The following is a 13,415-nucleotide window of genomic DNA, read 5'->3' as shown; positions in this document are numbered from 1 at the left end:
ACATTTCCAGCTTGTCTTCTTTTTCCTTCACTCCCCTCCATTCCCTTCCCCCTCCATACAGTGGGATGAGGTGAGTGTCTTGGATGACAGGAAGCATCTGATCCGAACCTTTGAGGTATGCAATGTTGCTGAGCCGGGACAGAATAATTGGCTACGCACTCATTTCATAGAGCGTCGTGGAGCCCACAGAGTTCACATACGCCTCCGCTTTTCTGTTCGTGACTGTGCCAGCATGAGGACCGTGGCTTCTTCTTGCAAAGAGACTTTTACCCTTTACTATCATGAATCCGAGACTGACCTAGCCACTGCCGAGCATCCGGAGTGGCACGAGGGCCCCTGGACCAAAGTGGATACAATTGCCGCTGATGAGAGCTTCTCTCAGGTGGATAGCTCTGGGAAAGTGGTGAAGATGAACATCAAGGTGCGAAGCTTTGGGCCATTGACGAAGAGGGGTTTCTATTTGGCCTTTCAAGACTCTGGGGCCTGCATGTCTCTGGTGGCTGTCCAGGTTTTCTTCTACAAATGCCCTGCAGTGGTGAAAGGTTTTGCCTCTTTCCCGGAGACGTTTGCGGGAGGTGAGAGGACTTCTTTGGTGGAGGCACCAGGAACTTGTGTGGCTGATGCGGAAGAAGCCAGCAGTACTGGCTCCTCTGGAGTGAAGTTGCATTGCAACGGGGAAGGCGAGTGGATGGTGGCGATTGGAAGATGTGCCTGTCGTGCCGGCTATGAGCCTATGGACAGTGAGAGAATCTGCAAAGGTAAGATACAGATGCTCCAGGGAGTGTCCCTGGCATTTTTCAGGTCAACCTCTTTGGAATAGAAACCCACAATATCTTTGATAGTCAATGAGTCCTGTGAAAAACAAAGTTTAAACTCCCGTGAATATAACATACATATACAATGTGCTTTTGTCTGAGTTGCTTCTGTAATCTTTCCTCATCTTTATATTGAGTCAATTTGGGGTGACTCAAATCACATTTGGTATAATCCCGTGGCTTTCTTTAAAAGATTATGAGTTTGATTCAGCCTTGTTGGTTGGGCTCTAAATGTTGCCAGCCAGGTTTTACTTTTAGTAGCCTGTGTCTCCCTATTCTTTATGCAAATGGAGAAAACCACTTCTTCCTCTGTCCAACAACCTAGGTGCGCCACAAAAATAGAGGATTGGTAGTAAATAAATAATATCTAGCCCTAATCTAAGTTGTGTGGGTGCCCTCTGGGTGTTCCAAGCTACTAGAACTTTTCAGATTTGATCCTAGTTTGTTATCAATCTGAGTGGCAGTCCCGGTTTTAACCTAATGTTTCCCTTTTTCTCTCCTTAATAAAATTGGGACAGGCATTTGGATTGTCTTCCAAATGAACAGCAATGAAGCCTTTGCTTAGCTGTTTTTTTCCATGCAAATCTGAAGGTAAACAGCAGCTGTTAAAATCATACTTGTAGTACAGTAATGGGGCTCAAAGTTGCCTTCCTTCCTTACAGTAGAAACAACTACCTGCTCTCCTAATAGCTTTAATTTTCAGCTTTCCGTTGTGAACCTAGAAGGATACCCAAACTATTATGCTTATTCCATGTATTCCATAATAGCTACAGGTAAAAGGTAAAGGTTCCCCCGCACATGTGTGCTAGTCGTTTCTGACTCTAGGGGCCGGTGCTCATCTCCGTTTCAAAGCCAAAGAGCCAGCGCTTGTCCGAGGACGTCTCTGTGGTCATGTGGCCGGCACGACTAGACGCCAAAGGCGCACAGAACGCTGTTACCTTCCCACCGTAGTGGTCCCTATTTTTCTACTTGCATTTTTACGTGCTTTCGAACTGCTAGGTTGGCAGAAGCTGGGATGAGTAACAGGCGCTCACTCTGTTATGTGGCACTCGGGATTCGACCCACCAAACTGCCAACCATCTGATCGACAAGCTCAGGGTCCTAACCCACTGAGCCACCCCAAACAATATCCCATATTGTGAAATTTGGTGCATGCTTTTCCTTCTGGAAACCATAGTTCTTTAAACTGGACTTCTTGTCTATATTTGGATTCCAAACTGCCGTACTCCCAACTTAATAGTGGGAACTGGTATTTCAGATTCCCCCAAGTAATTTGCCCAAAGTTTGCACTGCAACAGCTAGCAGTACTAGATGAAGTGCAATTTAATGAAAAATCTAGGAACCTAGCATGGTCAATGGAGCTTCATGCCCACTGCCAGTGACAAGTATTTTTGTTCCTCTGAACAGAGCTGCAGTAATATCTGAAGTTCCTTCTTAAATGGAGTTTAATCTCAGCACCAGCTCTTCCTTTAATGTTGGCTGCAATTAAACTTAAGCATGGCTGATATTTGTGCAAAATCTAAATTTTTAGTTAAAACCAGTGAGGAAAGTCCTTTCTCCAGAAGAGACAAACTAAAAGAAGCCTACAATTGTCCATTCTGTTCCCAGCCAAGAATGTGATACATACGCAATCTATTACTGTGTGTGACGAAAAGTAATATAGCTGTTTGATGAAGCAGCAGGGAACCTTTTCATAGTCTGCTTTAGAAATGAATGTTCACTGTGGGGACTACAAAATTACTGGGGAGGGGGCTGTATAGTAATTCTTTAGTGCTTGCATTATCTGAATTGAGGAAGGCCAAGTTAGTATTTTAGAAACATTCCTATATAGCATACTTAAATCTTTTTTAAAAATTCAGTGAAGAGAAATTCAGAAAAATATATACTATATTAGCTGCTAGCGTATTCTGAATTTTAATTATATCAAGAATGCCTCAGCTCATGGTTAGCTTGCCTTTTATCCGGTTGCTTCTTGTTTGAGGTGTGAATCGCTTGCATTTTATTTTTCAATCTTTGTGAAAACATTAAGGATATTCTTTAAAGAAGTGGGCTCTCCTTGTCAAGCATCTGAGTTAAATGGGTTCTAGATAAAGTATAAAAACCATTATGATTATTTGAAAATACATTCCTTCTTGGGAGCTGACATGAAGAAATTTAATATAAATATATATGTAGCTTTCCATATTACACAGACCTGTTCCACAACTCAGTGCAGTTGAGAGTGTACTGTAACTGTTATAAACACCTTTTCCTACACAGTTAGTCCTTGATTTACAACAGTTCATTTAGTGACTGTTTGAAGTTACAACAGCGCTGAAAAAAATGACTTATGACCATTTCAACACTTACGGCCGTTGCAGGATTCCCAGGGTCAGGTGATCACAAATTTGGCAACTGACTCACATTTATGATGGTTGCCAGTGTCCCGGGATCATGGGATCACCTTTTGCAACCTTCTGACAAGCAAAGTCAATGAGAAAGCCAGATTCACTTAACAACCATGTTACTGATTTAACAATTACAGTGATTCACTTAACAACTGTGACAAGAAAGGTCGTAAAATGGGGCAAAGCTCACTTAACAAATGTCTCACTTAATGGTGAAAGTTTTGTGCTCAATGGTGGTCGTAAATCGAGGGCTATCTGTACAATTTAGACAGTTCCTTGTATTTGATCCCCGAAAGATCAACTCTTTCAGCTATGTCTTTTTACAGGAAAAGCTACCACCGCTCTGAGGGGTCAAAATCAAATTTTGCAGCCCCTTAGAAGGCTAATGTCGTCTCAGGGGATTGGGAGTGGGAGGCACGGTTTTTCAGTGGTTCTCCTCCTATCTCCTGGGACGCTCGCAGTCGGTGTTGGCAGGGGGGCAGAGGTCGACCCCTAGGACTCTCGCTTGTGGAGTTCCTCAGGGGTCGGTCCTCTCGCCTCTCCTGTTCAACATCTATATGAAACCGCTGGGTGAGATCATTCGTGGTTTTGGAGTTGGGTATCATCAATATGCTGATGATACCCAACTTTTTATTTCGACCCCAAACCACCCCAGTGATGCCCTCGCTGTGATGTCCCGTTGCCTGGAGGCGGTTCGGGTCTGGATGGGGAGGAACAGACTTCAGCTCAACCCTGACAAGACTGAGTGGCTGTACATTCCGGCTTCCCGAGACACCTGGGATGTTCCACCTCTTTCTATGGGGGGTGAGCTTTTATCCCCTGTGGATAGGGCTCGCAACTTGGGAGTCCTCCTAGATTCACGACTCACTTTGGAGGATCACATAGTGGCCGTGACTAGGGGGGCTTTTGCCCAGGTTCGCCTGGTGCGCCAGTTGCGGCCCTATCTGGACCGGGAGGCCTTGTGTACGGTCACTCATGCGCTCGTGACCTCTCGCCTAGACTACTGTAACGCTCTCTACATGGGACTTCCCTTGAAGACTACTCGGAGGCTCCAACTGGCACAGAATGCGGCCGCGAGAGTTGTCTTGGGAGTTTCCCGGTACTCCCATGTTACACCTTTGCTCCGTGAGCTGCATTGGTTGCCAGTTGTCTTCCGGGTAAGGTTCAAGGTTTTGGTTATGATCTTCAAGTCCCTACATGGCATGGGTCCGCGATACCTCGAGGACCACCTGCTGCCGGCGTCGACTCCCCTCCGCCCTGTGCGCGCCCACAGAGAGGGCCTCCTCAGGGTGCCTCCTGTCAAGGAATGTCGACTGGTGGCCCCCAGGGGGAGGGCCTTCTCTGTGGGTGCTCCGGCGTTATGGAACCAACTGCCGGTCGAGCTCCGGATGGCATCAGACCTCCGATCCTTCCGTCGCGGGTTGAAGACCCATTTATTTGAACTAGCGGGTCTGGCCTGACGGGGGTACTTGGGTTTTTTTATTGGTTTGTTTTATTATTCTGGTTTTAACTTGGGCATTAATTTAATTATTTTTTAATGTTTGTATTGGTGTTTATATTTATGCCCTGTGAACCGCCCTGAGTCCCTTTGGGAGAAGGGCGGTATAAAAATCTCAATAAATCTAATCTAAATCTAATGTAATGAGATTCAAGGTACTAGTAATGGTGTTTAAGGCCCTACATGGCAGGGGTCCGGAGTACCTTAGGGAACACCTGCTGCCGGCATCAACTTCCCTTCGCCCTGTGCGTTCCCACAGAGAGGGCCTCCTCAGGGTGCCACCGGTCAGAGAATGTCGATTGGTGGCCCCCAGGTGGAGATCCTTCTCTGTGGGCGCCCCGGAGCTATGGAATCAGTTACCGGTTGAGCTCCGGATGGCACCCGATCTTCGCTCCTTCCGTCGCGATCTAAAGGCATTCTTATTTGAACAAGCCGGCCTGGCCTGATGGGGGATTGGTGGAGTTTTTTATTGTTATTTTAATATTTGTATTTACTGTTTTTAGTGGGCATATATTTAATTCTTTTTTAACTTTTGTAACTTTGTATTTTTTTTTATTCTTGCCCTGTTCACCGCCCTGAGTCCTTCGGGAGAAGGGTGGTATATAAATAAAATTATTATTATTATTATTATTATTATTATTATTATTATTATTATTATTATTATTATTATTATTATTATTATTATTATTACTTTTGCATAGAAATAGAACTATTCAATGACACTGAGTAGATTGCTTTAATGATTCTTATTATAATTAGACAGCGTTGAAATATTCTATGAGTTGTTTAACTTTATGGTCATTGCAGACCCCAACAGTTCAAATCCAAGAAGGCCTTCATGAAAGACATGGCAATAGCAATTTTTATTTAGTAATATCAATCTGTCACCATAAATGAAGTCATTAATGAGAAAGAATTGGCTTTTTAATTATTTTTTTCTGAATCTCCTTAGAGCAGGGGTTTTCAAACTTAGCAACTTTAAGAGTTGTGGACTTCAACTCTCATAATTGCTGGGAATTCTGGGAGTTGAAGTCCACAACACTTAAATTTGCCAAGTTTGAAGAGTCCTGCCTTAGAGACACGCATGTTTTAGTCTCCCATTTTCTTTTTCAATTTTCATGTACCTCCAGTGGTTTTCATCGTATTGAAAAATCAGATTGGTGGTGCAGTGTGTGAACCTTAGTTAACTGGGCTGCTTCTGCACCAAATCCAGGAAACAGAAAGAAGCAGCAGCCATTATGCAGGATTTGTACAATTTTCAGGAAAAAAACTTCCTTCCCCTCTTACTATTTTTGGACCTGAAAATTGAGAATGAGAACAGTGATTTCCAGATTAGTCAGAGGGTTTAATCTTTGATATTGAAGAATTGCACAAAGCAGCTGTTTAATATATTTCAATCAACCTCGGCAATGTGATGCAATTAGTACGGGGAAGTGCTGGGGTTTTTATTGGGGATTTTTATATTATTTTACTGTTTTAGCTCGGGCTCTTATTTAATTCTTTTTTAATTTGTGTATTCTGTACTTTTATATGTGCCCTGTTCACCGCCCTGAGTCCTTCGGGAGAAGGGCGGTATACAAATATAATAAATGAAATGAAATAAATGAAGTAAAATCAAGGGCCACCGAAAGAAGGCAAAGGTAGCACTGCCAGAACCATCACACTTTTCACAGCAGACCTGTGACAGAACTATTTTTTTCCAGCCATAGCAATCATTGGGGATTTTGCAGCCCACATCTGGGAGCACCTGTGAAAGAGAGGTTATTTTGCTCACTTAACCGTACTTAACAGGCTTCCTGTACCATTTTAACATCCTCTAGTGAAACATTCTCAGAAGAGAGGTGGGATTTGTTGGTAATGGAAATGTTCCAAGAAAATTGATGATTCAGCTTAGTATAATTACAATAAACATATCATTTAATGGTCTTACTTTGTAGTGGATGACTGTTGAAAAGCAGATGCCTTGCTTTCTTGATTGACTGCATTAATACTGCAAATATTTGACCAGTGTTTGCTTAGTGGGTAGAAGCAAAACCATTTCTGTTTTTTATAACTTTGCTTGCCTCCTTTCAAGAAATCTTCTGTGTTGAAAACCCAAGATCTCGCCCCCCTTAAATATACGAACTCTTATTACTTGAGTTTTATTTGCATGATAATATAAATACAATGATCACATATGGTAGCAGTTCTGGGCACAATTCCCTAAAAGAAAGTTCCTTTCAGTGTATTGGGATCTGTTTTCCCTTATCTATGAACAAAATGAGAATGTGCTCATACAGCCAAATGTTACCGCGTTTCTCTAGTAGTGGCGCTTAAGCTCTGTGCCAAAATGTATTGAAAATTATTGGTAGCTGCTCCAGACATTTTTCTACCCTAACTATTAATTACTGTTTGCTTCATTCTTTTTTAAACTGGGAGTGTCCTGTCCCTGCTCATCTCTTCTTGACCAATGTGATCATTAGTGGAGGCTCAAGTCTAAGTGCCAAGTCCTGTGATGTAAAAAAAATATGTGCCTGAATAAGAGTGCATGCATGGTGAATGCTCTGAATAAGCAGTAATCTTCCACTGTGAAAATGACATATTTACTATTGCAGGTAAATGTTCCAGACAGACAGTGGGCTAAAACATCTTACTATCAGATTTAAAACAAACAACTACCAATTGAATGCAAGATGTGTATGTATGGATAGTGATCTTCAGTATGATGCAAACTAATGAAGATCTTAATGGCATTACTTAAGAGTAGAATCCTTGCTCCTGAATGGGACGTATGTAAGGCAATAGGAGGATAAGCAGCATATATGAGAGTTTATAAAGGTTGAGGGCAAGAGAAGAAGGGGACGACAGAGAATGAGGTGGCTGGACAGTGTCACTGAAGCAGTAGGCGTGAGCCTAAATGGACTCCAGAAGATGGTAGAGGACAGGAAGGCCTGGAGGAACGTTGTCCATGGGGTCGCGATGGGTCGGACACGACTTCGCAATTAACAACAACAACAACATGAGAGTTTGTAACAGAGCTTTGGAGCTGCATTGCTAAAATTATTCTGTGGATTAGTGTCCCAAACGCAATTCTACATGCAGGAATTTGCAGAAATTATGAGAGAGGGTTTGCACATTCCTTGTGGTTCCTCCTATTCTCTGGAACTCCTTCCCAGCAAAGTTCAATGTCTTTTGGATAGGACCCAAAACATGTTTGTTTCAGCAAGCCCTTAATCTCCGCATGGGACTTGAGTATGATCTAGTCTTCATTGTTTAAATTATGAGATTTTGTTCTCATTTTTATTTGTTTTAAAAGGCTTAATCTCAATCCTGTGTAAAAAAAAAGGCATAACATGAGAAATGAAACTCTGGTCAAAGATGTCCAAGGTGTACTTTTCAAAGTTTTTAATTATTTGGAGATATTCTAATTGTAAGATGAACAACAGTATCTTAACTAAAATACAAATCTAAAATACTGAACGTATGAAGACTTGTCTTCCTCCTGGTAAAAATGGACGGAGCAAGAGAGAAGTCCATTTGACTTCCAGCCAGCATATTTTTTAATTATGCCTGTCACATTATGTCAAAACTTTAATGTTTAAACATCAGGCAAGAGGTGAAAGGCACTTTTGACTTCTCTTTGTTTACATTTTGAATCTAAGGTGCATTAATAGAAGGGAGCTTAGGCAATCCAATCTTACCTACAACTTGTAGTACAGATGTTTAGCATTGAGATTGGGGAGCCAATTGGCAGCTTCTTCTAAACTCTCTTTATTCCTTTCCCCCTCTTTTCTTTTCCATTTCAAACCACAGTGTGTTCCTAGCCCTTCCACCTCCCTTGGGATACAGTTTGACCTTGCTAAGTCCACCATCAGATGCTTCTTGCTTTGCCTCCTCCCCCCCTTCTCTCCCTCCCTCTCCCTCTCCCTTCTTCCCTTCCCACTCTTCTTAAAATCTGGGTTGAATTTGTAGACTTCCCCCCCCCCCTCACTATGGTGTATTATTTTCAAGCGGGGGTTTCCTATTCATGTGTTATGTGGCAATCTTTGCTTGAAAGTGAATCCACATTCTCCTCCTTTCAAATGAATAAAAGAATAGTCTGTCTTCTTGGCAGCTGCTCCCAAAAAAAAGCTGCTCTTTTCCCCCCCTTTTATTAACAAAAAATATTCAGTCTGGAGTTGGCAGATTTTCAAGGATGAAGATGGGGACCCTTGAGCAGCATCATTTTTTGACCCCCCCCTCCTTTCTTCATGGAAATCAGAACTTGTAGGACTTGCTGAAAGAAGCTAAAATCTCTTGCTTTCCCTCATCATCCTCTGCAGTCTCCTTCTTCTCCCCACATCCCTCAAAAAACCCACCCTACTTTTATCTAACTGATTTTGTGGTTGCAGATTAACTAGTTAGCACCTGCATAATTAGACAGTTGGATTCGGGCCACGGTTGTATTCTGAACATGATTTAACTCGAGATTGGAAAGAAAATACATGTTCAAAGAGGCAGACTCAGAAGTGATACAGTCTGAAACGGCTGCCAACTCGCATGTGGGCAGAATCAGACATTGCTGCCAATACCAACAACCTTGTCTTACATGCTAACTTGTTCCCTACCATTACATTTCCTATGATTAACATTGTTCTCTAGCATTACACTGCGTCTTTCTTTCTCTGGGTAACAACACTGGTTATGATTGGCCCTGAGGCAGAAAACCGAAGACATAACAATGTCGGTCTTGGGAAAGTTTAGGGAGATGTTCTCATAAGCTGGGGTCTTTCTGTTATTTCAACTCCAGCCCCAGGCTTTCTTTCCTCATCTGTGACACACCACCAGAGCAGACCAAGAGACAACATAGAAAAACCTGCAGCGTAAGCAATTTGTGTTCCATTTTGTTAAGGGGCTTTAATACTTGGATATAATGCAGTACTTTGAATTTTTACTTGTGTGCTCAAAGGTGCTTACTCCCAGATGATTTACATATCATGTTGGATGTCTAACAGCACAATCCCGTGTATCATCATCATCATCATCATCATCATCATTTTTCATCCTTTGGGGTAAATTAGCAGTGGTGCTTACTAACTTGGCAGAAATGTACTGTATGGAAGACCTCAAATGGTGGGATTTGTGAGATATTTTGTCCTGTATACTGAAGCCTGCAAAGCAGCCAGAGAATTATCAAAACACTGAATCTAAACCTTTCAGTTTATGAACCCTTAGATAAGTGGTTTAACTGGAATTGAAAAGAAAATCTGGGGCAGGCATAGGCGAAATATATTGGACTTCGTGCACAAGGCTAATCTATGGTATAGTTTAATGGGTGTCTCGAAACCTGAAGGAAACTTGATTTCCATTTCTGTATTCTCCAGATCTTCCCAGGATTATGTCCCTGATACTCAATGGCCAAATTCCAAGCAACAATGGAGGAATCAAAATCTCACTCTTACCTTTCTGGCATAAAGTTCAGTCTATTCATATTCCTGCAGCCTGCAGAGGTCTTGAATGTGTGTACACACTCACACACACAAACACACACACACACACACACACACACACACACACACACACACACACAGAAGTACAACACCTACAAAAACATTGCTGACACTTTCCAGTGTTATGTGAACAAAGCCATTGTAATTTGTAAACCATTCTTTGTGACTGCATTATCTATAAAACCATCCTTGGCCAATAAAACAAACCACCCATCCATTATTTATAGAGCTAAGGGTAACATCTACAGATTCATATTGTCAAATAATTTCAGTATTTCCTTCCTTGACTGATCAATTGCCATGACCTGCTTTAGAATGTCACTAGATTACATTTTGGCCTTCATGCCTTGAGAGCCCTAATTCAAGACTCTTAGCTGCTTCTGGCAACTTCTTCTTGTCCGCTACATATTTTGCTCAGTAGTAGCTGTGCCAAATATACAAACTCCTGACACAGACAGTAAATCTCATTTTAACAGACCCTCATGGACTGGACCTTGGATGCAGTGGAACACATCTGCATTTGAACTTCACTCCTAAAATAATGTATAAGTTTCTATAGTCTCTCTGGACAAATGAAATCATATGCTTCAGTTTAGGTCATCAGATATTTCAGTTATATACATTTGGATTTAATGAACACCTTTCTGTCCTCCGCTTCTTCAGATAGTCTATTAAACTGAGCTTTCACAATATGATGTTGCTGCACAGGCACAGACTGCGAGTGGGGAAAGCTTTTTGGAGAAATTGGTGACTCAGGTTAGTTTGCAGCATAGCTTTAGCTGCAAGTGGCTATGTTAAACCAACAGCTGACAAGGTAAATATCTAGAATCTAATGTCAACACAAGGACATTGTAGAATAATAGAGAACAATCGCAATCAAGTAAAGATGGGTTCATATTTGGAAGAATCTGTATTTCCCCCCCCCCTATGAATAGTACAAGCAAGGGCAATTCAGAAATAAACCTCTGTTTGGTTATCAATGACGGACATTTGCAGACACAGAACTTTTATTATACACATTAGAATATTACACCATTACATTACTTTTTGACATATTCACCACTCAAATTGAGGCACTTGTCATAACATCAGCGCCAAATCTGGGCTATTGGGGGGGAGTTGATCAAAAACATCCCAACGGAACTGCTTCAAAAGTTCTTGGGTGCATCTAGTGGTGTGCGGGTGAGCATTATCGTGAACCAACACCACACCAGAAGTCAACATGCCCCGACGCTTGTTATGGATAGTTTGTCTGAGTTTTCGTAACATTTCACAGTTGTCTTCTGAATTGATGGTCGAACCACACTCCATGAATTTCACTAGCAGTACTCCTTTGGCATCTTCACATTTGGTGGGATTTTCTATGGCACCACTTCTGGTGTGGTGTTGGTTCATGATAATGCTCGTCCGCAAATCACTAGACACACCCAGGAATTTTTGAAGCAGTTCCTTTGGGATCTTTTTGATCATCCCCCTATGACAAGTTATGACAAGTGCCTCAATTTGAATGGCAAATATGTTGAAAAGTAATGTAATGTTGTAGTTTTCTAATGTGTATAATAAAAGTTCTGTATCTGCAAGTGTCTGTCATTGATAACAAAATGGAGGTTTATTTCCGAATTGCCTTCATATATGCTCTAACATACCAGTTTTTTAAAGTCTTAGTATTTAAATGAATTCAAGAAAATAAGTTGCAATTCTTCTTTCCTTTGAGAATTTGCCATATGCCATAATGTCTGAAATTGCTGCTTTATCGTTGGACCTACCTGAGGCAGGTGAGGTACCGGAAAAAAACCCCTGCTGTGCGCTTCTATGTATAATGATGCCTAGTCCCATTTTACCTCATGAGAATATATCCATCCTTGAGGGCTGACATTAATATTGACAAGAAAATAATAAAAAACACCTCCTAGAAAAAGACAATGGCTAAGCAGTTCCATAAATCTGCCAAGAAAAATGTATGAGTGCAATCCCTTGGAATCAAACTCAGGTTGAGGATGTCTTTACCTTATCCCAAGAGCAATCTGTTCATCTGCTTCTGTTCACAAAAGGCAAGCACTATATGACAACAATTAGAGCACTGTAAAGGTAGAGCTGTCGTGGAGGTTCACAAAATCTTTGCAGGGATCTATCAGTGTTGCATATTTATCTTTCAGACTTAGAGATGAATTATTGAAACCTCTCCATGGATAATCTGGACATAACAGAAGATGCACAGGATATGCCAGCTTGCTCAGTACTGGCTTTGTAGGAGAAGCATGGTTTTATGTTTCTTCTTATCAAAAAAGAGAGAATATTAGTAGGAAATTAGACCACAATCTACTCCTTGGTAAGCTAGAAAAAGGTGAAATAGACAACATCACCACCAGATGGATCTGTAGCTGGCTGGCAAACCATACTCAATGAGTAGTCCTCAACGGCACTACATCCATATGGAGAGAGGTAAGCAGTGGGGTACCACAAGATTCTGTGTTAGGCCCAATACTCTTCAATATCTTCATCAATGACTTAGATGAAGACATTGAAGGGGAATTCATGAAATTTGCAGATGACACCAAACTGGCAGGAGTAGCCAAGACCCCAGAAGACAAACTCAGGATTCAAAAAAATCTTGACAAACTTGAACGACGAGCCCTATACAACAAAATGAGTTTCAATGTGGAGAAAAGCAAAGTTTTACATTTAGGCAGGAAAAATCAAAGGTACAAGTACAGATTGGGCAAGATCTGGCTTGAAAACAGTAACTGTGAGAGGGACCTTTGAGTCCAAGTGACGATTTCTTAACCGTGAGCTAGCAGTGTGCAGCAGCAACCAAAAAAGCTAATACAATCCTGGGTTGTATAAACAGGAGCATAGAGTCAAGATCACGTGAGTTTTAGTACTGCTTTATAAAATCCTTAGTACTGCTTTATAAAATCCTGGAATACTGCAGCCAATTTTGGTCACAATATTGCAAAAAAGATGTTGAGAGTTTGGGGGGAAAAAATCAGAGAAGAGCAACTAAGATGATCAAAGGCCTGGAGACTATAACATACGAAGAAAGGCTGCAGGACTTGGGTTTGGCTAGTCTAAAGAAAAGAAGAAACAGGGGAGACATGATAGTAGTATTCCAGTATGGTAATTGAGGGGCTGCCACAAAGAAGAGGGGATCATGTTATTCACCAAAGCAACAGATGGCAGGACAAGAAACAATGGTTGGAAACTGATCAAAGAGTGAAGCAATCTGGAATTAAGGAGAAACCTCCTG

General features: G+C 41.6%; 1 protein-coding gene across 3 annotated transcripts in view; it reads left to right on the top strand.

The window, feature by feature from the left end:
* Positions 1-13,415, top strand: part of LOC310634446 (ephrin type-B receptor 5) — a 155,831-nt gene that overhangs the window by 52,166 nt on the left and 90,250 nt on the right. For all 3 annotated transcript variants that reach the window (XM_083352836.1, XM_083352835.1, XM_083352837.1), the window contains exon 5: positions 62-758. In XM_083352836.1, the coding sequence (XP_083208962.1) occupies positions 62-758 (697 nt within the window). The remainder of the gene's footprint in view (positions 1-61; positions 759-13,415) is intronic.

The sequence above is a fragment of the Vipera ursinii genome (assembly GCF_947247035.1).
Source record: "Vipera ursinii genome assembly, chromosome: 2".
In the NCBI taxonomy this organism is placed as follows: Eukaryota; Metazoa; Chordata; class Lepidosauria; order Squamata; family Viperidae; genus Vipera; species Vipera ursinii.
Note: the sequence above shows the minus strand (reverse complement) of the source record. Positions and strands in the feature narration are given on the sequence as shown.